This window comes from Fukomys damarensis, unplaced genomic scaffold (assembly GCF_012274545.1).
Source record: "Fukomys damarensis isolate Sample0158 unplaced genomic scaffold, DMR_v1.0_HiC HiC_scaffold_24, whole genome shotgun sequence".
Taxonomy (NCBI): Eukaryota; Metazoa; Chordata; class Mammalia; order Rodentia; family Bathyergidae; genus Fukomys; species Fukomys damarensis.
Genome location: NW_022900936.1, coordinates 69,993,235 through 70,020,155, shown reverse-complemented (window position 1 = coordinate 70,020,155; position 26,921 = coordinate 69,993,235). Strand labels below are relative to the sequence as shown.

At 38.1% G+C, this 26,921-nt stretch overlaps 1 protein-coding gene across 1 annotated transcript in view; it reads right to left on the bottom strand.

Moving 5' to 3' along the window:
* The window catches only part of Oxsr1 (oxidative stress responsive kinase 1), a 115,162-nt gene that overhangs the window by 69,807 nt on the left and 18,434 nt on the right, over positions 1 to 26,921 (bottom strand). Inside the window, exons 2-4 of the mRNA XM_010618650.2 lie at positions 22,718 to 22,830; positions 11,917 to 12,025; positions 386 to 527 (exon numbers count right to left, since the gene is read on the bottom strand). Of these exons, the coding sequence (XP_010616952.1) occupies positions 386 to 527; positions 11,917 to 12,025; positions 22,718 to 22,830 (364 nt within the window). The remainder of the gene's footprint in view (positions 1 to 385; positions 528 to 11,916; positions 12,026 to 22,717; positions 22,831 to 26,921) is intronic.

Sequence of the window (26,921 nt, the reverse complement as noted above, 5' to 3'; positions counted from 1 at the left end):
ACACACACACATACATATTATATACAAAATAAGATATCACAAATCACTGTAGGGTTCCAAGCCCAGACTATAGTTTGCTGTGCTAAATGACTGCAGGTATAATACAAAATTGTATATTATATATTAGCTTAGGTATTTCTCAAGCACATAAAAAATTCCATTTTCTCTTATTAAAACAATTGTTTTTCATTTTACAATTTTATTAAAGTATTTGTCACTTTCTTAATACTAGCTTTATATTTAAAACTCCAATCACAATGTACTTAAACTAGTGATACAAAACCATGATAACACTCAGAGCTTAATGAATTCTGTGGCTTCAATGAGATGATACAACTATCAATCACCATGCTTATCCAAAATAAAAGTGATCTCTTCCACATACCTATGGATCTGCCCATTTTTATGCAGGTATTCCAGGCCTTCTAATACTTCTCGGAGTATTGTAGCAATGGTAGGTTCATCTAGTACTCCATTTTTGTGTTCTCCCTTTGCCACAATATACTTAATAATATCTAGAACAGAACCTGAAAACAGAAAACACAGTTCACTAAAAAGTATCAGTTCATCAATATAGTTCAGATCCATTTTGAAATCAAGACATTCAAACCTTTTCTTGAAATCAATTGTGTAGGCAAAAATAGAAAGAAGAATCAAAAAATTCATTTGGAACCATAAGAGACCTAGAATAGCAAAAGCCATCCTAGGCAACAGACACATGACAGCGGGTATGACAATTCCCAATTTGAAACTGTACTACAAAGCCACTGTGATAAAAACAGCATGGTACTGTCAAAGAAGCAGACCTGAGGATCAGTGGAACCGATTGGAAGACACAAAGACAACTACAGATGCACTCAGCTACCTCATCTTTGACAAAGGAGCTGACCATCCCCACTGGAGGAAAGATAGCCTCTTTAATAAATGGTGCTGGAAAAACTGGATCTCAACCTGCCAAAGATTAAAACTATACCCTTATCTGTCACCATGCACTAAATTAAAATCCAAGTGGATTAAAGATCTAAATATAAAAACAAAAACACTAAACTTGCTGGAAGATAAGTTAGGCAGAACTCTGGAAGACATTGGCATAGGAAAAGACTTTATGAACAAATCCTCAGTAGCACAGGAACTAGCAGAAAGAATCAACTGGGATCTCATCTTATTAAAAAGCTTCTGTACTGCAAAAGAAACCATCAACAGAACTAAGAGACAACCTACAATGTGAGGAAAACTTTTTACCAGCTGCTCCTCAGACAAAGGACTATTATCTAAAATATATAAAGAAGTCAAAACAACCAGCCCTCCCCAAATATGAAGACCCAATTCTAAAATGGGCATCTGAAATGAACAGACATTTCTCAGACAAAGAAAAAAAAGCAGCAAGTAAATATATGAAAAAATGCTCCACATCACTGGTCATTCGAGAGATGCAGATGAAAACAACACTGAGACTTCACCTCACCCCGCAAAGAATGGCTGCTATCAAGAAATCACACAACAAATGTTGGCGCGGTTGTGGGGAGACAGGAACCCTTCTCGAACACTGTTGGTGGGAGTGCAGACTCGTGCAACCACTATGGAAGTCAATATGGAGATAACCTCAAAGAACTAGGATTAGAGGTTCCATTTGACCCAGCCATCCCTCTGTTGGGTATCTTTCCAAAAGAATTGAAAGAATCATACCACAGTGATATATGCACACCCATGTTTATAGCGGCAGTGTGTAATAGATAAAACCTGGAAACAGCCCATCTGCCCATCAGTTGGAAACCGGATAAAGGAGATGTGGTTTTTCTATAAAATGAAATACTGCTCAGCCATAAAGAATGAGAAAGTAGATTCATTCATAGGTAAATGGATACATTTTGAGGATATACTCCTAAGTGAAATAAATAAGCCACACATATGCAAATACCACAGAGTTTCTCTGGTGTGAAAAACTAAAATTGTACTCAAGATCCTAACGGGTCAATTAGCAATGTGAAATAGGAAGAAAAGAACCAAAGGTGTAGGGACAGTGAGAAGGACAGGGAAAGGGGAATAAGGGAAAAGAAAAAAAAAGATGAGAAAATATAAAAATGGAATTAAAGTGTTTGAAGGTGGGGAAGGGGAAGTTTGAAGGAGGGGGTGAAGGGAGGGTGGGGACAAGGGGAAAAAATGAGGACAAAGGGCATGTAAAGGTACAAGATCCCAGTAATGAATGTAACTGCACTGTCTACCTAGAATGTACCAATAAATTCAATTTAAAATTTAAAAAAATTTAATTGTGTAGGAAAAGGAAAAAATAAATGGAATTGCAGAAGCTTAAAAGTAGTAATTTATTCTTTTTTTCTCATTGAGGTTATTGGTATTTTTTAAATATACAGTACAGTTACATTCATCATTGGGATCTTGTACCTTTACATGACAGAATGACAGATCTTGCTTCTCTTGTTTTCCCCTTACCCCTGCCCTCCCTTCACCCCCTCCTCTCTTCTCTATTTACAAAGACTTCGTTTCCATTTAAAAGTAGTAATTTATTCTTATTCCCTATCTAAAACAGAAAGTAGCCTGATAACATTCCAACGGTATGTTAGGCCAGCAACTCCTTCAGATTTCTAATGAGAACTTAAATGTAATGAAGATTTTTTTGGTGTGTGTGTGGGGGTCTTTCTGCTTGCAAGGCAGGCGTCAGAACCACTGAGCTAAATCCCCGGCCATAATGAAGAATTTTTAACTATCTCTGAAGAATCCATAGGAGAATCACATCCATCGATAACACTAGTGTAAAATAATCACAAATCACTATAAGGTTCCAAGGACAGATTACAGTATGCAGTGCTACATGATCAAAGATATATAAACCCTGATTTGTGGGTCAAATCAGGGAAGAAAAGATCACATCTGTATACAAACTACCTAAGGGCTAAAATTTTCAAGTCAATAAGTTATAGATATAAAACAGGTAAGGCAAAGACAAATGTGAAAAGAACAGTAATGGCAGTTATCTTTTAAGAGACACCTCAAATATCTTCTCAGCCCTATCCTCCCCAGAATAGGAAATAATGCTTCTATTAAAGAATGAGAGAAGGTCAGGGATTTAGCTCAGTGGCACCATGCATGCCTCACCAGCACAAGGTCCTGAGTTCAATCCCTGGTACTGAAAAAAAAAAGAATGAGGGAAGAGAGAGGAAATGACACTGATAAATAATTCAAACCACAGAATGCTGACTACCAAAACTGATTATAATTTAAAAAAAAAAATAAAAAAAAAAAAAAAAAACCTGTGGCTGAGACTGATAGAATTTCTGGCAATATACTGGCCCACAAAGATGACAGAACCAAACAAAATGTTAGAAACTATGCCAAAATCTGACACATAACATGACTATACTGAAAAAAAAAATCTAGTATCCATTTCTCCATAGAAGACCTCAATAATCAAGACTAAAACCAAGACAACCACTTAGTCCTCTTTAAAATTTACCTTACTGATTCCGCTTTTGATCCCTGGTACAAAAAAAAAAAATTTTTTTTTTACCTTACTGAATAGTTTTACTTAATCACTTCTTTAAGTGATCTAGGTGGACTCCTCAAAACCTCAGAGAACAGCTCAGTGGTTATGTGCCTTGGGTTCAATCCCCTGCACCAAAACAAAAATGCACAGAAGACTGAATACAAGTTGTTTTTTAGCTCTCACTTAAAAAGACAGTAACTTATTAAATTTGATTTCTAAAAAAAAAAGAGAGAGAAAACAAGAAAGAGATAAACTAGAGATGGCAACAATATTCTTGAAGAAAGCAGAAAAAGGGACTAAGCAGAGTGGAGAAATCTGAACTTCGGTGCTTCTGGAGTTGTGCCCTTTAAAACAGAAGTGCTACCTGCCGAGAGCACCAGAAAGGCTAAGAACTGCGCAAAATTACCACGTAAGAAGTGAGGGGGCACTAGGAGAAAGAGTGGGTTGAGTTCAAATGACAGTGTAAGATCCCCCTCATCCTACCTCTACCAGCCAGCCACCACCACTCCCCATCATCAGCTGGAGACAAGAAAGCAGGAAGCTCTACATTGCAGGAAGCACTCCCTGGCATGTCATTATATTGCCAGTTCTTCATTGCTGAAACTCACAAGCTCGAGCTCTGGAAGGAGAGGCCTACAAGAAGTCTGGTTCTGCTTAATCACACATAAGCCAAGTAACTAGACCAATGAACCACAAGTTTTATTCTTCTGAGAAATCCAGGTTGTATAAAGTCTGCTTAGTAAGAAGCATGCATAAACAATGATGAAGTTCTATGCTCGTAACTTCAACAAAATCTAAATTAAGGAATTTTGCAAAGGAAAAACTTCTGAATGCAAATCAAAAATTAGTAGAATGCATTCATTTAATAATTAAGCTCTATTATATTCATGATCTAGAACTGGGTCTCACAGACTATGACAAGATATACATGACAAAGCACAAGGACCTGAGTTTGATCCCTGGTACCAAAAAAACAAAACAAAAAAAGATATACATGACATGGTTGTAGTTTTAAGGGAACTCCCAGGCTGACAGATCAAAAAATGGATGAACAAAGGCCTTAGGGCACAGAAAAACTGTAAGACTTATATTTTGAAAGAGAAGTTTCTTTTCAAAGTTTTATAAGATTTTTACTGATTTCACATCATCTAATAATCAAAGCTGGAATTAAAGCAATGCACATTCCCAGTCTAGATACAGAGCACACATCTGAACAAGGCTTAAGAAACGCTCTTCCTCAGCATAACTATTTCCTTTCAGTCTCAGTCACAGTACTATGACTTATACAGTTGGCAGGCCTTTATCTGTAACTAGACACCATTTCTGATGGTCACTTGTTTATCCATTTGATTTTCTCAGCATCTACCTCAACGATGGTGCTGTTAACCTGCTCTCTTCTAACATCAAAATTACATGGAGTTTTTCACACCAACTAAGAGAAAGTTGAAGGTAAAACAGGCTAAGCAAAAGAAGACTGCAGATAATTACTAGATGACTCAATACCTAAAAAAAAAGTGAGAAAACCGTAACGATTATAACAGCACAGAAAGTATTATGGCTTCAGGCACAATCTGGAAGAAATATTTGCTGGAATAATCAGTACTTGAACTTTTAACACAGGAAGGAATTACTTGGCAATCTAGTAAAAAATGAAGACTTTCAGACCCTACATCATCATTCAAGAGATCTGAGCCCAAGAAGTTACACTTTAAAAGACATCTTAACAATCTACACTACTTTGATGAAAGCTGTCCATTAAAATCTGAGATTCCTCATAATAAAAGTAAGTTAAATAATGGGAAACAAGGGAATTTAGCACAAATTTTGTTAACAAAGAAAAAATTTAAAATACAGATCATCTACCCAATAAAGTCTCCTGTACGTTTTCAAAGCCTATGACAATGGTCTAAAAAGCAATGTAAAAATCCAGCTATTGTGACATATACCTGTAATCCCAGCACTTGGGAGGCTGAGGCAGGAGGATCACCACAAGTCTGAGGCCAGCCTGAACTATACAGTAAGTTCCAGGCCAGCCTGAATTACATAGTGAAAAATCCTGACTCAAAAAGAACCCAAAAGAAAGGCTGGGGATTTAGCTCAGTGGTTCTGCCACCTGCTTTGCAAGCGTGAGGTCACAACTTCAATCCTCGGTACCAAAACAAAACAAAACAAAAAAAGAACCCCCAAAAAAGCAATGCAAAAGAAAAGTAATGCAAAATTTTAACTGTCCAAGAATTTCTTACTGAATATCAAAATAACTTTGACAATGCAGTAAGGAGCTGCTGGCTTAAGATACTTGTTAAATAAAATCACAGCTCAATCAAACCAACTAGTCAATGTGCTAATTTCCTCCACTTCCTTTTATGAAAAGACACTCTTTGAATACAAAATCAGCTCATTCAATTTGGTTATTAGTATTATGAGGTTGATCTAAAATGTTCCCCAAAGTCTCAAGTGTTCAGCCATGGGGGGCTTCAGCAAAGCACTTAGGTCATGAGGGCTCAAACTTCAACAGTGGATTAATCCATCGATGAGATCATATTTGGTGGCACTATTGGGACATGACAGAAACAGGAAGCAAGGCCTACCTAAAGTGAATGGATCATGGAGGATGACCTGGGGGATTAACTCTGGTTCCAGGACCTTTCCTCTCTGGCTTTCCCCTTTTCTTGCTTCTGACTGCCATGAGGTAAGCAACTTTCCTCCAACACACCTGCTGGCCATGGTATTTCTGCCTTGCACTTGCCTAAAGCAATGGAGCCAGCTGACCATGGACTAAAAGCTCAGAAACCATGAGATAAAATATATCTTTCCTTTTATAAGTGATTGTTTTTAGGTATTTGGTCACAGCAAGGAAGAGTTGACTAAAATAATATCTCTGCTAAAAAGTTAGGGTTTTTTGGTTTTTGTTTTCTAGTACTAGGAATCAAAACCAGGGGCAATGGACTATTGAGCCACTCAGCACATTTTAAAATCCCCAGCCCATTTTACTTTTTAGTGCACGTGCTATGGAAGCGAGCACCCATGTTTTTTATTTTGAGAAGGGCCTCATTAAATTACCCAGGTTGGCCTCAAATTTACAATCCCTCTGCCTCAGGCTTGTAGCTGGGATTACAGGTATGCACCACTGTGCCTATCTCTCTAGTAAGAAGTTTTTTCCTTTTCTTTTTTTCATTAGTATATGCTTGTGATACATAATAAATATACTCATCATGGGGTACTGGTCTTGATCCTTTTTACTTCTCCTTCCACTTAAGAAGTTTTAGTCAATCTTTAGCCAGTTAGGCTGTTTGTGTCTTCCTAAACTATGGAGGTTTCAAAGGGACAAAATTTGCTTGGCAGAATAATCCATTTTAGGCCAACAGATACTGCAGAAGTTTTGAAAACCTCCACTACTGACTAAATATAGCTGGTCGTATTAATAGGAGATATTTTACCTGGGTCTTGCCTATGCCCCAGGATGTAGCCATGTCTTTATCTCTTAGAAGATGACGAAGTAGGAAATATCCCTGAACAACAATATAGTTCACTGTCTAGGCCAGTACATGTAAATTACAATTCTATACTTCTATACTTAATCCTTTTAGTACTACTGATATTTCCTTCTCTTCTCAGAAGTTTTAATTACTTGGGTTTCTTAAAAAAAAATCTTACACTGCATTTTAGTGCTAATAAATTATAGGCATAGCTACTTAGAGCAAAAGTACTTCTAATTTCTAAAGGTTTACTATTACTGTTCTTGTTTTCTTTTCTCCCCCCACCCCCAGTACCAGGAATTGAACTCTGGATCTTGTGCTTGCCAGGCAGGCATGGTGCCACTGAGCTATATCCCAGTCTAAACGTTTATTAGAGTACTAGTAAATCCCAACACTTACCGTGGGAGTGGGGGGTTGGCTGCGGAGAGGGTTTTGTTTTGCAGGACTTTACAATGCACTACATCCCCAGCCCTCTTTCTTGTTTTTTATTTTGTGACAGGTCCTCCCTGAGTCACTAAGTCACCCAGGCTCGGCTTGAACTTGCAATTCTCCTGCCTCAGCCTTCCAAAAGAACAGCTATGAAATGATTATAATGCTAACACACTCAAGGAAATTTTAACCATGATGTCCACTGGGCTAATAGTTTGTGTCAGTAATAGGCTGGTGAAATGACAGTGGTAAAGCACTTGCCTAGCATGTGTAAGGCCCAGGGTTCCATCACCAGCACCACCACCAAAATATAAAAGTGGCATTTACTATTCATTTTATTAATTCGTTTATTAAATTCTACATCAGTGCAATGTTACTAAATCAAAAATATGCTTTTATTTTAAATAGTTTGGCTGAAGCAACTGATGTGAAAGTAGTCTACACAGGGCCGGGGATTTAGCTCAGTGGTGTCTTGTCTGCTTTGCAAGTGCAAGGTCTTGAGTTTGATCCTCAGTACCAAAAACCAAAACAAAAGGTCCAGGGATGTAGCTCAGTGATGCTGTGCCTGCCTGGCAAGCACAAGGTCCTGAGTTAAATCCCCAGTAACACAAAAAATAGAAAGTACCCTACATATAAATATGTGTGCTAACTCTAATTTACATTTTTTCAACTATTCAAAGGAATTATCATGAGCCTCATCCAACAGTCCTCTTACTCTCTGCATTGGCTATAAGGCCCCATCAGTTCTTAATACACACCATTCCTCCATCCTGATTCCATACCCTTTTCTGCAGAATGTCTTCTATTTAGAACAAGTCCTCTACCCTGCTCAGATATTGTCTCCATCCCTCATTTCATCTGGCTATTACCTATTCTCTATGTCTCAGCCTGAACATCACCTCCTGAGGGAAGCCTCTATTAATCCCAGGGTATCCAGCTTCCCTCAATAAGGTTTAATTTTCACGGAATTTGTTCCCATGATACCCGATTCTTCTTTAAATCAGTCTACACACTTGAAATTATATAACTACTATAAAGTCCATGAGAACAAGGAACAGTTTTATCCACCAATGCAATGGTATTTAGTAATTATTTAATCAACAGTGTTTTAGTTAACTATAAATTATGATTCTATTTTTTTTAATTATTAAAGTTGAACTTAGTTCTAGTTTTTGTTTTCTAAATATTTTTAATATATCTTTTCAGTGTAAATGTTTATTTACTTTATAATAACAAAAGCAAGATTCCATTTCCCAAAAAGATGCAAAATGTTTAACATTTTAAAAGTTTAGATGTAAAGATTATGTTGAGTCCTAAAAATACAAATAATTATAAGAGTTACAAATGGGGGGGAGCATACCTGATAATTATCCTCAGCTAATTGAGCGCTAGCTTGGAAAAACTGGGCATAACTCCAAGAGACCAGAGAGAAAGAGGGACCAAGAGCTACAATTAGAAGGCAATGCACTGGCCATTTCTGTGATCAGGACATACACTCACTGACAGAGGGTTAGAAATCCTTTAAAAATAAAAGTCAACCTGATTTTGAAGTAGCAGAAAAGATATAAGGCTAGCATAAAGGAATAGGGAGAGAATTATGCAAACAATTCCCACTCAGCAGAGGACCTTTTTGCAACAGTAAAAACTCTATAATATACATTTTTGTAAATTAAAAACAAATGAAATTATGCTATGGATGATCCATAACAAAAGATACAGCATTACCTAATGTTCCCAAATCTGTCCACAATGAAAGAACCATTCCTGACCACCATCTTGAAAGGTGGCTGGTGTTAGCAAGGCTTACAAACATCATATGCACAAGGCCTTTAACAAAGCAATCCAGTTTGCCCAGTGCACCACAAATGGGACTGAAACAAAAAGGTGATTCTGGCTACAATGAAAAGTATCAAATAGCAAGGGAATATTACTACTAACAGCTAAAAACTCTTGCACACTTATCACATGTCAGCACAGTGGTAGATGCTTTATATATATCATCTTATTTGCTCCTTATCAACTCTAAAATGCAGAAAGACCTTCTTGAGATTGTGAGGCAGATGCCACAAACACTGGGCTAAATCCCCGGCCCCAGAAAGACCTTCTTATTTACAGACAAGAATATATTCTTTTTTTTTTTTTTTTGGTACCAGGGATGGAACTCTGGTCCTTGTGCTTATGAGGCAGGAAGCAGAAGCACTGAGCTAAATCCCCGGCCCTACAGACAAGAATAAAGATTCAGAGCTGAAACAGTTTCTCCAATGACAGATGTGATCGGTAGGAAAACTGAAATTTTATCTAGCGATGATGCTTTTTTCTCACAGCATTGCTGGGAAAGTACATTGTTAAGTGGAGTGTTAAATTGCAAAACAAGTATGGATTCTCTTTTCTGTAACTCTATGTTCTAAAATGGAAAATCATACGCTCTCACACAATATAGATACTAACAAAAATCAAGCAGCATAAGGATGGAAGGCTAAAGTGGCTCCATCACTCACAAATCCTACCAATCTTGCCACAAGTTTCAAACCCAGGCCTTGGCAAAAAAGACTAATTTACTACATGGCATACACCATCCATAACAAAATGTTCAATTGATCGGTGCCATAGATCCACTGTGTGCAATCAGTAACATTTACTTTATGTTTAAAGTAGAAATAACACACACACACACACACACACACACACACACCTATGCTACATACAAAGCATATATGTAATTATGTTAATATTAAGGACCAAGATTTTCTGTATGAAAGACATATAACTATATTAGAAAGGTTTTATAAGTATACTATTAATCTTGACTTGTAAGTACTAGTATCAAGTTATAACTTGTGATATACTATATTTTTAGCTCTAAAAGCACTGATGTAGTGGTAGCCATGAGCACCCCAAATATCTAAATTGTACTAAATATCATTCCCCAGAAAAAGAAATGGCAGGGCTGCTTATAGCCTCCATGACCTTTTGGGTTTGAGAAAGAAGAATAAATATGAACCTGAGAATCAAAAAGCAAGGCTATAATCAAAGACCAATTGGGCCGGGATTTAGCTCAGTGGTTCCGGTGCCTGCTTTGTAAGCTCGGGGATCCGAGTTCGATCCCTGGTACCAAAATAAATAAATAAATAAAGACCAATGGGCTTATGTGAAAAGGACACAAGCAGATATTCATGGGTCTTCCACTAATAAAACCCAGAACAACCTGAAAAGTGAAAGAGTATAAATGACTGAAAGACACTAAATATATAAAAAACCTTGAATCTATAATGATACACAAAAACAGTGAGTGCCTTACCCACTAACTGGACAAAAAAGAGAAACATGTTTCATTTGTTACTACTGAAGATGATTACACCAAGTTCTTTGAAAATTGGGGCCAGGGATGTAGCTCAGCAGTGCAGTGCCTGCCCCACAAACGCAAGGCCTGGGTTCGATTCCCAGTACCAAAAAAGAAAAAAGTGAGAAAAAAAAGATTAAAAAAAGAACAGAAAATTGGTTCTTTAAAAAACAACCATTAGGCCGGGTATGGTGGCCACGCCTATAATCCCAGCACTCGGGAGGCTAAGGCAGGAGGATCGCTGTTAGTTCGAGACCAGCCTGGGCTCCGTAGTGAGTTCCAGGTCAGTCTCAACTACATAGTGAGACCCTGTCTCAAAAAACAAAAAAAACCAACAAAACAAAAACCAACCATTAATTCTGCCTTTTCAGTAGTAACTACAGCACAGACTACTTAAAGAGTTGACAGGTAAAGTTCCTCTTCACAGAATGCCTGTTTATAAAAGAAATGATGCAATCAGATCACTTGATGACTTAACCGATTCAAACCAGAACTATCAATGGATGCTAAAATCATTAAAGACTTATGAGGAGCTGGATACTCATAATATCAAAATATCACCTCACAGACCACTTGCTAGCTGCAAAGGGTAAGAGTTAACTTTTCCGTGAAGAGGCCTGTCTGTTTTAAGGAAACAAGATTAATGTCACTGTTAAAGAGACAACCAAGGGCCGTGGAATTTAGCTCAGCGGTTCGGTGGCCTGCCTTGCAAGCGCAAGGACCCGAGTTCAATGCCCAGTACCAAAAATAAAGTAAATAAATAAAGATACAACCACACAGTAAATACTTTCTGATGTGATACAATATGAAGAGCACAGCATCACCTACCAAGTATTCTGCCAAAACAATTGAATTTGAATTTAATCAAGCCTTTAGACATAACTGTAGGTATGCAAGAGATTATAGTGCAAATTAAACATTAAAAAATAATCAGGGAAACCCAGAATGTGGGACATTCTACAGGATAAATGGAAGCAAGGAGGAAACCACCCTAAATGAAGAGAGTTAAGAGGCTAACAACCAAATGCAACACATCTCAGCTCATATACTAGTATCCTTAGCATTCTCAGTAGCTCCTCCAATGCAAATGTCCATAAAATTAAATCAAGATAAAATGAAAAATTATTAACTTTTAACTCATAAAACTTAATATTTTATTGTATTTTACTTGCCTCCGCTTAGCAGCTTCATGACCAGCCATAACTCATCTTTGACCACAAAAGATGTATAGTAAGATACAATATTAGGATGGTGGCATTGACTCATGGCTTGAATCTCTTTCTACAAAAAAGAGAAAACATAACAATTCAGTATATGCAATCTCAAAACAAATACTGCAAGCCAGCGAACCCAAATCTGGAGATTCCAAGACTATGTCACAACCTGTCTTAGATCCCCATGGCCCTTTTTAAGAATGATTAAACAAAAACAAAAAAAAAAAGTTTATTTCCTTCGGTCCATTCTGACTACTCCTTCCACTCACTATCCTAGTAATCTTTGAAACCAGACACGTGCACTATTTATCATAACTGGCACAGCACTACAGAGGTCTTCACTGGGACATGTATTTTTACTTCGAGAGTGTCAGTGAAAAATCACTTGGGAAATCTGGTTATTTGCTTGTTTGGAGTCAGGGTCTCCCTATGTAGTTCAGTGTTGCCTTGAACTCACTATGTACCCCAAACTTATGGCTTCAAAATTATGGCAATCATCCTGCCTCAGCATCACAAATGCTAGGATTGTAGGCATGCACTCCCATGATCAGCTTCTTTTTGTTTGTTTGCTTGTTTGCTTAATGTGTTCTTATATTCACTTTTTGAGTCAGGGTCTCACTATGTAGCCAGGGGGGCCTCAAACTTATGGGATCCTCCTGCCTCCACCCAGTGCTGAGATTAAAGGCGTGTACCACCACTCCCATTGTGGAAATCTGGTTTTATAGCCACAAAGAATAATTATGAATAAACCAGAAGGTAGGTTTTATGGGGGTTTTCTAAAAATATTATTTCACCTCATTTTTGTGAAATGATTAACAATCCTCACACTAAAGAGAAGCTTCCTGGGCCAGGTACAGTGGCACACACCTGTAATCCCTGCACTTAAAGAGGCTGAGGTTGGAAGATCACTACAGCCCAGCCTGGGAAACACAGGGAGAGCCATCTCAGCGGGGAGAGATGTAATAAAACATGGTAAGATCATAAACTAAATCCAGAGTAGAAACCTGAGCCAACCCTTTATCAGTCTATGAATTTAAATTAACTGTGGAAAGATAAATATTTTCTAAATTCCTCAGTATAATCAGGGTCTTGTTTACTTTTCTGGTCTTGTTCCTACTTCATTCTGACTCCAGTCCTACCTATGATCTAGCAACAGAAAACCTCAAATCTGGACCTTTCCACCCTATTGTTATCTCTGCCTCAAACACACTTCCCCATCATCTTTGCCTAACTCCTGTTATTTCTTCTGATCTCAGTCTATATACTGGTTCCTCCCAGGTCTCCAGACAGAGTTAGGCGCTCTCTCTCTTAGCTTCCAAGCAACCTGTGCATCTCCTCCCATCACAGCATATACTGTACTGGACAGTGTGTTGTATGCCTATTGGCTTGTCACTCTCTGCTATGTTGAGAGCTACATGGAGGCAAGTGCCTAAAAACTGATTCCCAACTACTTTGGAACTTACACTGAAACTGCCTATCGCATGAAAACTAAGACTACTCTTGGCACTTACTATTCTGCCTGGCACACAAAATGCCTTAAATATTTGTTGAACGAATGAAATCCTACAGCAATGTACACAGCTTGTCACTTATTCAGGCACTTGTCCTATGCCCTTGGTAATGGTCCAGTAAGATCAACTGTGTGAAAGTTGCCTATAAAGCCCTAATTATAAGAAGTGCTCAATAAATGCTAGTTTTCCTTTCTCATCTTTTCTACTTAAATGTAAATTCTTTTACTACAAAAACCTTAATGTCTACATTTTGCAGACCCAAAAGACATCAGCAGTTTTCTGCATTAAAAACTAGGTAATTACAAAAGAAACAGAAGAAAGAACTAAAGCAGTATTTGCCTACTGACATACTTATACAGGATTTGAATAGATAAGGTAAATATGTATAAGAGGAAACACAAGAGAGTATGAGTAGTAAAGATATTAAATATTAAATGTTGCAAAAACCAAAAGAAAAGAACAGATAAGTAGGCAGTGTAACTAAAGAAGTTTTTATAGAAGTGGGAAGTGGATTTAGTTCTACAGGATGTGGGAAAATTACAGCAGTACAAAGTGAGAGGGACAGTGATTTTTTAAAATAAGATGAAATATGTAGGATATATTCAAGACATAATCAGTAAACCTGTTTAAGGTGGGTAGTTCATGTTTTCTACAGATATTAAATGCCTACCATACTAAGTGCTAGATGCAGTAAGTAAACTGAACAGTGAATTCAAACTTACAGTCTGGTGGTTACACAACACAGAATAATAGAATTTTATCTTTAGTATTAGATACAACATGAGTTCACTGGAGAAACACATTATAAAAAAATAGAAGCCAGGGCTGGCTGGGGATTTAGTTGGCTCTGCTGTCTGCCTCTCAAGCACAAGGTCCCAAATTCAATCCCCAGTACAAAAAAGAAAAAAAAAATTGAAGCCATACAGAAGTCTTTGAAGTTTTACTATAACTGACAATGATACACAAAAGATAAGTGGGATTTTAAAATTTGTGAACACTTTATCTGATATCAGATCATAAAAGACCCAGTAAATGTGTTAAAGAATTTATACTTAGCTGGGCGTGGTGGCACACACCTGTAATCCCAGCACTCAGGAGGCTGAGGCAGGAGGATCACTGTGAGTTCGAGACTAGCCTGGGCTACACAGTGAGTTCCAGGTCAATCTCAACTACATACTGAGACTCTGTCTCAAAACACCAAAAAAAATTTAGACTTTAATATGTACCAACTCCCCACAATGAATGTAATATTATGTATTGTAAACACATACTAAAAAAGTTTTTTAAAGAAAGAAAAATAATTTAGACTTTATACTAACAATACTAGGTAATACACAACTCTAGGTAATGATATAATATATATTTCTTAGTACAGATCACCATCAAAAAATTTTTTAAAGCCGGGCGTGGTGACACACGCCTGTAATCCCAGCACTCTGGAGTCTGAGGCAGGAGGATCACTGTGAGTTTGAGACCAGCCTGGGCTACATAGTGAGTTCCAGGTCAGTCTCACCACATAAGTGAGACCCTGTCTAAAAAAACAAAACAAAAAAACAAAAATTTTTTTTTTAAATTGTTGGTCAGGACTACAGCAAAACATACTAATTAGACTCTGCCTGCTCTTTTTCCTCTGCAATTCACTTTGTCAGCTGTTACAGAATAATCCACTACCATAGCTGCAAGCACAAAGATGAAGTCAAGCACACTGGCAGATCTACAGGTCCAACTTTGCAGAAGTCTGAGACAGGAGGACGGCTTGAGCCTCAGTGTTTGGGGTCAGGCCAGGCAACAGTGAGATCCTGTCTACAAACAAAAAAGATGAACAGCAAATGTTGGTAAGGATATAGAGAAATTGAATCCCTCATATACCTAGGAAATTATAAATGATAGAGTCACTTTGGAAAACAGCTCAGCAGTTTATCAGAAAGTAAACAGTGCTGCCATGTGATTCAGTAATTCCACACTTAGATATAATTCAAGGAGTGAAAACATACACGTACATAAACACTTGCACAGATGCCCATCAGAGTACTGTTCACTAAAGCCAAAAAAAAGAGAAACATCCCAAAATCCAACAACTGATGAATCAGTAATGTGTAGTATACATGACAATGGAATAGTGTTTAGCAATAAAAATAAAGAATAGATGTATATACTATGTGGATGAACTCTAGAGACATGTTAAGTGAAAGAAGCTAGCACAAAAGGCTAGATATTATATGATTCCATTTATGTGAAATGCACAGGATAGGCAAATCTATACAGAAAAGCAAATTAGTAGCTGTCTATGATTAAAAAACAGAGAATAACTATGAATGGGCAAGGAGATTCCCAATGTTCCATTCTCAAAAAACCAAAAAAAAAAAGAAAAAAGAAAGAAAGAAAATGTTTCACAGTGAGATAGTGGCAATAGTAGTACTTGTGAATATACTAAATGCCATAACACTGCACATTTGGAAAGGGTAAAAAAAAAAGGAAAATTGGGGAACCCACGGGCACAGCACTGAGGATTAAACCCAGGGACTTTGCAATGAGCTACACCCCTGGCCTTTTTATTTTTTATTCAAGACAAGGTCTCACTAAGTCATTAAATTGCCCAAGCTGGGCTTTAACTTATAATCCTCCTGACTCAGCCTCCCAGAGTACGTGGATTACAGGTATGCACCACCATCCCCCATGAAAAGGATGACTTGCAGCATGAAATTTAGTTCAGCAGCACAGTGCCTACCTTCAAGGTCCTAAGTTTGATCCCCAGTACCAAAAAAAAGGGGGGGGGCTTTCATAGTACATGAATTTTGTAACAATAAAGCTATTATTTTTAGTATATGTGCTGCCAAAGAGAGCACAATAAAGCTATTATTTTTGAAAATTGCTAAAAAACTAAACTTTTTTTTTTTAGTCTTTTGAGCCAGCCTCTTGAGGCGGACCTTGAACTTACTACATGGCCCAGGCTGCTCTTAAACTCACGAAAATCCTGCCTCAGCCTCTTGATGACAAGTGTGCACCACCATGCCCACTAGAAGTGAACTTTTTAAAACTCAGTTTAAGGAAGTCATTCCTAGTTTAAAAAAATTTTTTTTTCAAAGACACTTCAGAGAGAAACTGCAATCACTGGCAATGCCATAGGGATGGTGACACCCAATTCCCTTTGGAGTTCACACCTCATGGCCATAACTTACCCTGTCATTATCCCTCTTGAATAAAATCCTAATTCTTTCACCTGCTGTTTTTTGTTTGTTTGTTTTTTTAAGACAGGGTCTCACTATGTAGTTGAGACTGACCTGGAACTCACTATGTAGCCCAGGCTGGTCTTGAATTCACAGCGATCCTCCTGCCTCAGCCTCCAGAGTGCTAGGATTTCAGGCATGCACCACCATGCCTAGCTACACCTACTATTCTTTTTTTTTTTTTCTTAAAAGTTTCTAGGCTCTCAGCTCTTCTTTCCTACTCTCAATCCTCATCTGGAGGTTCCTCATATCTGCCTGTTCAAAATCCATTCAACCTTGGTGGGCCAGGACATGAACATCTCCACAAACCTAGCACTGCACCAGGAATCAATCACACACTCTAGATTCAGCCACCCCTGAAAAAGTCCCACCTATAACGACATGAGGCTTTGAGGGAACATCAAGATACAAGCTGTAACAGTAAGAATGACCTAGAAGGGTGTATCTCCCTTCCCAGTTCCTCCCTTGATCTCTTTGCTTCCTCTCTACTATGCAGTGAGTAGCTCTCTTCCACCAGGCCCCACAAGTCCCTCTGCTGTGCCATCCTGCCTTGGAGCCAGCCAACTATGGACTGAAACTTCTATAACCTGTGAGCCAAAATGAACCTAAGTTGTGGGTTTCAAGGTCTTTGTCCCAGCAAGAAAGGAAGTAACTAAGACAGATTTTGGTACCAAAGAAGTGAGGTCATTGCTGTGATTATATCTGACCATGTGTTTCAGAAGCCTTTGGAACTAGTTCATGGGAGAAATTTGGAAAGGTTTGGGGATGTAGGCTATAGAAGCCCTATACTATAGCTGATCTTAGCCAAAAAGCTGAGAAGTGATTCCTGGAATGCTATAAGCTGAGCTTAATGAGTGATTCATGACCAGAATGTTGATAGAAATTCGGATTATAAAGGCCAGGCAGAGGAGCTTTCAGTTAAGAACAAGGACTCTATAGTCAGCTGGACTCCAGACCATGGGTGTTATGCTGTAGGAGAAAGTTTATCTATGTTTTGTTCATGTCCTGAGACTCTGTAGGAGACTGACATTAAGGGCAACAGACTAATTAATCAGGCAGAGGAAATTCAAGGAAGCCCACCAGTCAGTCTGTAGCATGGATACAGCTTGCTGTTTTAAGATCTAATGTGAGAAATATGAGCAAAAAGCCCATTTAGAAAGTTTTCAGTTTCCCCAGAAAATGAAGTGCCTGTAAAGTTGGAAAAGATAATTTAGTTGCTAAAAAGATCGCCATTTTTTTTTTTTTTTTGGTACTGGGGATCAAACTCGGGACCTTGTGCTTGTGAGGCAGCAGCAGCACCACTGAGCTAAATCCCCAGCCTAAGATCACCATTTTTCAAAAGCTCAGCATTTACAACAGGACAATAAAGAAATGGCTTAAGGACATGTCAGGAATCAGCAAGGCCAAAATTACTAAAGTGAAAAGACTGCTCTGAGAAGAGAGTCCCAGGGCACTGTGCTCCAGAACAGCCACTAGAAACAGACACCAAGGAAATTGTTTTTTTTGGGGGGGATTCCATTCACAATGCTTAGCCATTCAAGTACTCAGAGGCTCCTGAAGTCACAATGCCAGGGTCTGGCTACTGCTTGAGCTGGCACCAGATCATGGCTTCATACCTGTGGCGCTGTTTTTACAGGCATGCATAATGCAAAAGGTGTGGGTTCAAGAAGTCTTCCACCCAGATTTCAAAAGAAGGCTTGGGAAGCCAGGCAGGGTGCCCCTGAGAGGCCAACGTGTGAGTCTGTCTGAAACCAAAAGTACAGTGAAGACCACGTAAAGTTGGAGAAGCCACAAGGAGTAAGCAAAGCCAGCCCAAGAGAGAAGCTCTTGTAATAACTGGCAACGTCATAGAGCCCAACCCCCTTTGGAGTTCACATCTCAACACTTCTCAGCCTTCTGGCTAAGATCAAGTGTGGAGTTCATATCTCTTGTCCACAACTTATCCTGGGTGCTGGACACAGAGTTATGGATTTAATGCTTGTCCTGACAGATTTGGGTCTTGCTTTTTTTTTTTTTTGTCCCACTGGTTTCTACCCCTCTATTTCTCCCTTTTGGAATAGGAATGTTTACACCTTGCCACTGTATGTCAGCAGTGTTTAATTTTCTTTTTTATTTTTATAGGTCTCACAGCTAAGAGTATGCCCTAAATATCAGGGGATACTTCAGACTTGGAATTTTCAGCAACACTGAAACAGAACTTTGACAACTCTTAGAGATAAAATAAATATACACAAAAAGATGTGCATGGGTCTTTTGGGGTCCAGAAGTGGAATGTTATGATTTTTATCTAGATATCCCCCAGAGTCTTATGCACTCATAAGTGGGGCTTTTGGAAGGTGACTGGATTATGCGGACATTAAGGCTAACTTGCTGTTTGGAGGTGGGGTCCAGCTGGAAAATGTGGGTCATTGTGGGCATGAGCTAAAAGAGTACATTTCTCCTTTCATCACTCTACTTTCCCTCTGCCATGTCTTGCTGACATACTGTCCTGCCAAGGAGCCAGCTGACTATGAAGTGAAACCTCTGCACACTATAAGCCAAAAGAAACCCTTCCTAAATTGTGGGTGTCTGGTATTTTGTCCAGCAATAAGGAAAGTAACCAGGACAGCAGGCAAGAATCTTAACTCTTCAACTAGAATGTGAGACTCTTGATGAAAAGAAGAACATTTTAAGTCTCTTGTTTCCCTAAGATGTTTGTCCCATGAATCTCATTCCAGTATCTACCATATTATAGAAAAACCTCAAAATACTGCATACTGAATTCTTTTTAGAGAAAAGCCTGTGAACAGAATCTCAGAGATTTAAAAAAATGTAAGATTCAATAGCTGATTTTCCCATCATACATGTACAACATTTTGACAAAATAAAGGACTAATACACTATCTCTTCATTAATAATTACCATAGGTTGAAGCCCATCTTACATCAGCACTCTTTGGGGAAACCAGACCAACCTTACTATATATATTAACAATAACTGTGGAAATAAATTTTAACATCCCCAAATTAAAATTTAGTATGTTGGTTTCAAAATTTTTAAGATAAGGAGTCAGAGATTTAGCTTAGTGGCACCACACCTGCCTCTCAAGTAGAAGGTCCTGAGTTCAATCCCCAGTACTGAAAAAAAAAAATTTTTTTTTAAGATAAGCTTCTTATCTCTCAGAAATAGGAGTCCCTGGCCCTCAGACCTTAGTGTCCTATATACTAGGTACCTAAGATTACAAGTAAATCAGGCATTCTTCATATTCCTGACATTTCTTCAGGTATAGTGGAATTTACTGGCCTGCATTCCCTAAAAAGCCAATTATTTTAAATTTGCTTTATTAAAAGTCACTTTTTCTCTCTTTATTCTATTTCTTCCATTATAGTGTGTGCATGCTGTATGTGATATAAAGCTGACTGAAATATTTGAGTAATTTAGATGTCTAACCAATTTTTTTCTTCTGATAAATCTAATTTATGTTCCTCTAAAAGGCCCCAGTACAATAAAAAACTGCTTTCAAGAGTGTCATATATTTAAGAGATGTCCTATTTTTGAACTACGATTGTAAGATACTACACTACACAGAAAATATCAGATTTGAGTCAGAAAGATCTGATTTTTAATACAGATTCTGCCTCTTAGTACATGATTTACTCCTCTCATCTATAAGATGGAGCTACTACCTGAGATGCTTGAGGTCAGAGTACACTTAAGTGCTTAACACTAAAAGATAAGTATGTCACATCATGTAAACTTAGTCAAGCTATTTAAAACGTGAGCCTCAGTTTCTTTAGTCATAAAACTTGTTTATTCATCTCAGCACTATCCTTGTGACTTCCATACAATAACCAGCACATGACAGATATTCATACTGGGCTTTTCAAATTCCAGTCTTAGTAGGTTTAAATCTTTGCTTTAACAGAATAGTGTATAATTTACAGACTTCTTTTACTATCACTGCAGCTCCAATGTCCAAACAGCACTCTAAAGTACCCATGGCAACTGTATATCCAACATCTTCAAACAGGATTACAATTAACCTCTTCTGGCAACCATGTGTTCACCAAAGATGAAGCGACATCACTTCAGCAATACTCCTTCAGCTCTTGCGCAAGTGTACCAACTCCTGAAGGCACACATTTGTCTCATCTGCTACAAGTTCAATATAACTCTACTACCTCCTTTTCTTTCATTCTAATTACTCCCTAATCAATATGAGAAATAAAATCCAATTTGAGACAGTGGGGGTCTGTGGGTATAGTTTATTGGCAGACCACCTAGCTAGTATGTGAGAATCCCTAGGTTTAATCCCTAGTGCTGAAAAAACAGAACAAAAAATTGAGGCAAGGTATGGTAGCATACACCTAGAATCCCAGTACTATGGGAGGCTGAGACAGGAATATCACAAAATGCAGCTCTGCACTAATGAACCCTTGCCTAAAAATAAAAAATAAAACAGAAGTAACTTTTTAAAAATATCAGCAATGGTAAGAAAAGTTCCAGAGAGGCATATCATCCTAGTCCTAATCCTTGCCTTTTCTATCATCAGCTGTATAAGCTCTCAGAGAAATTACTTAATAACAGTATGAGCTTATTTTGTATGGCATTTTATTTTTCAAATAACATTATCATTTGGGTTTCAAAAAAAAACTTTATGAGAACCCAAAGCAGGTATTATTTTCATTTTAAGCCAAAAACAAAAACAAAAAACATTCAGGAATTTTCTAAACTAATTTTCCTTGCTGAGCACTTACTACATTCTTAAAACTATTTTGAATGTCACAAAGTAGTACAAAAAAGATGCAGTCTGTGACTGCATCTTAATGCCACAGAACATCTGTTAGAGCTACTGATCCTCAGGATTCATCTGTCCTTCCTTTCCACAAGATTTAGAGAAGCCAATGGGGGAGGGATGGCATACTCTCTTCCCACATCAAAAGTCACAATACAAATTGGTACAATGTTTCTATGAAGCCAAAACCCTTTTGGGGAAGCGGTACTGGAGACTGAACCCAGGGCATTGCCCATACTAGGCATGCACTCTACTACTAAACTATATGCTCAGCCTTTCTTTAATGTGTGTGTGTGTGTGTGTGTGTGTGTGTGTGTGTAATATATATAATGTGTATATATTATATATATATATTTTTTTTTTGAGACACTCTCTGCTAAATTGCCTAAGCTGGCATCAAACTTGCAATTCTCCAGCCTCAGCCTTTCAAGTAGCTCAGATTACAGATACCATACTCACATACCCAGCTCGAAAGCAAAGCCTTTGAAAGCATATTCCATTTAACACAGGAATCACAATTTCATGATATTATTTAAGGAAACAAAAAAGCAAGTGTGTTTATACCAGTGGTGGCAAAGCTACAGCACATGTGCTATCACTGTGTAATTCTTTTAAAACAATAGATGCTAATGTAGGAGTTGCTTTTTCTAAACTGAAACCTCAGTATTAAGTAGGTTTTGAGTTATAGTTTGGGTACCCGGTCTCTAACAGGTTTACCATCACTGGTTTATTCTAATAAGAAAAGAGGAAACAGACTAATCATTAAATATGGAAAAATGAATTAAATAAATTATGGTCTACCTATTCGATGGACTACTACACACCCATTAAAAAACAACAGTAAACCCATATTTAGACAAAGGAAGAGTTATGATAAACTTCTCAGTGAAGAGCACACATAAGACTATGAAAATACGATATTTAAATGTTGACAGTTTGAAAGACCATGTAGCTAATGTTAATCTCAGAAAAAGAGTAATATATCCAATTTTTTTACTTACCTGGATTTTATAAATTTTACAATAAATATTATTAATGAAGAACTGTCAGGATTTTTTTTTTTGTATCAGTTATAGAATTCAGGACCTTGCACATGTGAGGCAGGTGGCAGAACCAAAATCCTCAGCAATGAAGAAATTATAAAACTTTTTTAAAGAAAACAAATAAAAAACATCGTGTTATTTCCCAGGCTAACATAAACATACAGAAGGGAACTTCTCCATTTAAGAAATATGTGATGTGCATACCAGGAGTTCATCCATGCTAGTCTGACACTTCTCAAGGTTTATCCGTTTGATTGCCACTTTCTCCTTTTTAGGGGCACAATAAGCGGCTTGGACCACAGCAGTTGCTCCACTCCCTAAAAATAAATACATAAATGAGTAAATAGATACATTAAAACATGACATTTCTAATTTCCGCACAATTTAAACAAGATAAGAAGAATCCCTATACTATTCCTAAAGTGAACAACTGCTGTGGAGAAACATTCTAAGAGTCAAGTGTATAAAAGTGAAAGCCTAACAGTTTGTAACAGCTAAAACTTGGAAACAGCCCAATTGCCCATCAGTTGGAGACTGGATAAAGAAGAAGTGGTTTTTCTACAAATGGAGTACTACTCAGCCATAAAGAATGAGAAACTAGAGTCATTCGTAGGAAAATGGATGCATAGAGGCCATACTCTTAAAGGACACACATGTGGAAATACCACGAGAATAGTTTATCTGGTGTGAAAAACTAAAAGTGTAAATAAGATCCAAGTTGTGTAACTGCTACTGTGAAACAGGAAGAAAGGGGCTTAAGGTGTAGGGGAAGTGGAAAAAGTAGGGGAAAGGAAATAAGGGAAAAGAAAAAATTGAAAAAGGAAAATACGGAAACAAAGTCTTTGTAAGTAGGGAAGGGTGGAGGGGGTGAAGGGAGGGCAGGGGTATGGGGAAAAAATGAGAACCAAGATGTCACGTAAAGGTACAAGATCTCAATGATGTAGTGTATACCTAAAAAGTACCAATAAACTCAATGAAAAAAATTAAAAAATAAAAGTAAAAGCCTAAATCATTTCAAATGTTTTGCCAATAAATGCCAATACAAAAAAAATGCTAGGGTCCAAATTCTAGAATATGGTGGCACAAGCTCACATGGTCCTGCTCCTCTCCTCTAAATACAGCTAAATATCCTAAAAATAATTCAACATACAACCATAAAAGGACTCTAGAAGATAGAAAGAAGGAGGTAGTCTACTCAGCAACCTTAAGACTTTAGGAAAACACCACGGTGAATTCACTGGGTTTCCCATTTTTCCCAGACTGGACACCAGAGAGGCCTGCAACCCAGTGTCAGAAGCAATTCTACATAATTTTAGGAAAAAACATTTCACAATTAAATTATGATTAGGCTTAGTTTTCTTGCCTCCAGGCTAGCTATGGCATGTTGTGACATTACTCCATTTCGGTCTCCCTAAGATCTCAATGGTCTTATGATGCCATGACACTCCAGGGCAGAATTATATCAGCTGAAAACATCTTGGTTCCTTGAAAACAGAAAGGTTTTACCTGGGGAGGTTCAAATTCCTAATCCATGCAAGTTCCTCGACCTAGGATCTTCATCAGCATAAATTCCTCATTGTCCTAGATCACGGACACCCTCTGAGTCATCTGTTACTACCAATGTACTTAATAAATGTGTGGCAAGCTGGAGTCCTTGTCTTTGCTGTCCAGAGCAGCAATGACCAGGTCCAAAGCTCAGCTTCTTCTCTAAGTCTTGTTTCCTATCTTTATTCATTCGTCTTGTGCTGTTGTGGGTTACAGGAGACCAGGACCCACCAAAGGGGCTCTGGTTCGTCCTCTTTCCCTGTTCCCTATACCCAGAACCACCAAGAAGGAGGGAGTAAGTGGGGGGAAAGGGAAGGCAGGTGCAGGAATGGACAGATGCACAGACAGGCAAACAAATGACAAAATCCTCCTCTCTGAATAAAGGGCTATGGAGGGTCTGCTCAGCAGAGATCTAGTGGGGAGAAGCCTTCCCCAGTCCTCATCCAAGAGAGTAATGGACTCAATCTACCACAGCATTAGCAAGGTCCTCACCCTACATCCAATGCAGCAGCAGGCCACATTCACTCACAGCTAGGGCCCTATCCTACAGCTGTGCCAGTGCCAAGCCCCCAATCCTACCAGTCAACCAGAGTAGCACCTGTGGAGATAGAGCAGTAGTTCCAGAGGTACCAGAAAAATAAAGCAAAAGAAAACAGCACTTACACGACCTAGGAAACTAAATTACCACAGGGATTACAGCTTGTAAAAGTAGGACAGGAGCAATACGTTAAATCTACTTACCTGCTAAAATAGAAGATTTAAATAGAATCGAGAGTCTCCCTGACATAATAACCTAAATGTCCAAAATACAATTAAAACAAGACATATCTACCAAGAACCAGGAGAAACACATCTGAACAAGACAAGACAAGCCCAGCGTGGTGGCATATACCTATAATCCCAGCATTTTGGGAGACTGAAGTAGGAGGACTGCCGAGTTCAAGCTCAGCCTAAGCAACTTAGTGACTTAATGAGACCCTGTCTCAAAATAGAAAATAAGAAACAGGGCTCGGTGGGAAACGCAAAGGCCCTGGGTTCAACCCCCAATACTGCCCAAAAAGGGGAAAGAGGCAATCATATTGACTCAAACACAAAAATCAGATGTTAGGATTATCTGACAAGAATTTTAAAGCAGCCAATATAAAAATGCTTCAACAATTATGGATCCTGCTGAAACAAAAAAATTTAAAATCTTAGCAATAGGAGGGGCATTGGGAAGAGGTCTGGGAATTGAACTCAGCACCTTTCCATATAGCAACCATGTGCTCTATCACTGAGCTATCGCTGAGTACACCCTCAATTTCATAAATTATTTTTTAAAATACCAAATGGAAATTAAACAACTAAAAAACACAATTACTGAGAAAAACATTTGCTGGAGAGGTTTTAAAGAAATAAATATTGAGGCTGGGGATTTAGCTCAGTGGTACTACCATCTGCCTTGCAAGCTCAAGATCTCAAGTTCAATCTCCAGTATAAATAAATAAATATTGATTCATTGATACATGCTAGAACATAGATAAACCCTGAAAACATTATAAGAGAAACTAAGAACCATTTCTACAAAATGTTCAGAACAAGCAAATAGAAAAAATAGATTAGTAATGTTAGAGGATAGGGAAAGAGAAGAATGGAAATGACTGATCAATAGGTACAGGCTTCTTTATGGAGTGAAAAATATGCTCTGGAATGTTGATGTTTATAAAACATTGTGATTTCACCAAAAACTAAGTGTACACTTTAAAATGGTGTATTTTAGCCAGACATGATGGCACATGCCTGTAATCCCCAATGCTCAGGAGGATGAGGCAAGAGGACTGTCATGAGTTCAAGACCAACCTGGACTACACAGTGAGTTCAAGGCTAGTTTACATTACATAGCAAGACCCTATCTCAAAAAACAATTAAAAAAATGGTAAATTTTTTATCAATACTCTAAAAAATAAGAGAATATGATACACAACTTTAGCTCATAATTCAACAGACTATTTCAAAAACAACTAAAACTCTGCCAAGATGAAGTAAAAAAACTTAAATAATACTATGGCTATTTTTAAAATTGAAACCATAATTTTAAAGTTTTTGAAAAAAATCTTCAGATGCAGACAATTTCACTAAAGAATTTTGCCAAACACTGAGAGAAGAAATAACAGCTATTTTATACAATTCCAAAAAGTGAGGAAGCGGAAACAGTTCCCAATTCATTTTATGAGGCCATTTTACTGCGAAACCACTGAAACCATATAATGACCTAGGAAAACTAAACACCAATAGCTCTCAAGAAGTTAAGATGCAAAATCCTTAACAAAATATTTGTAAGTTGGATCCAGCAAGAGAGAATATGCCAAAAGCCTGTAAAAAGTGTTCCAGTTATGTAAGGCTGAAAAAATATACAAAAGAAAATATATGTAATACACCACAGCAACAGGTTATAGAAGTCACACGATCATTCAGCAATTACAGAAAAAACATTGAAAAAAGCCTGACACCAACATGATGTTTTCAACAAACTAGGAAGATTCTGTCCAATTTCATAAAGAATATCTATCAAAAAATGTAGAGAACCACGCCTGCTCCCGACCCAGCAACCATTGCTCAAGCACCGGGAGGTAGGCCAGGCCCCGATCCAACGCGGGAAAGAGAACCACACCTGCTCCCGACCCAGCAGCCATCGCTCAAGCGCCGGGAGGTAGGCCGGGCCCGATCCACCGCGGGAAGGAGAACCATGCCTGCTCCCGACCCAGCAACCATCGCTCAAGCGTCGGGAGGTAGCCGCGCGGGCACCCCTGAACCCCCATAATTCCACCCCACCCCCCGCACTCTCAGACCTCCTGAGTGTGCAAGTCTTTGGACCCACTCTGCA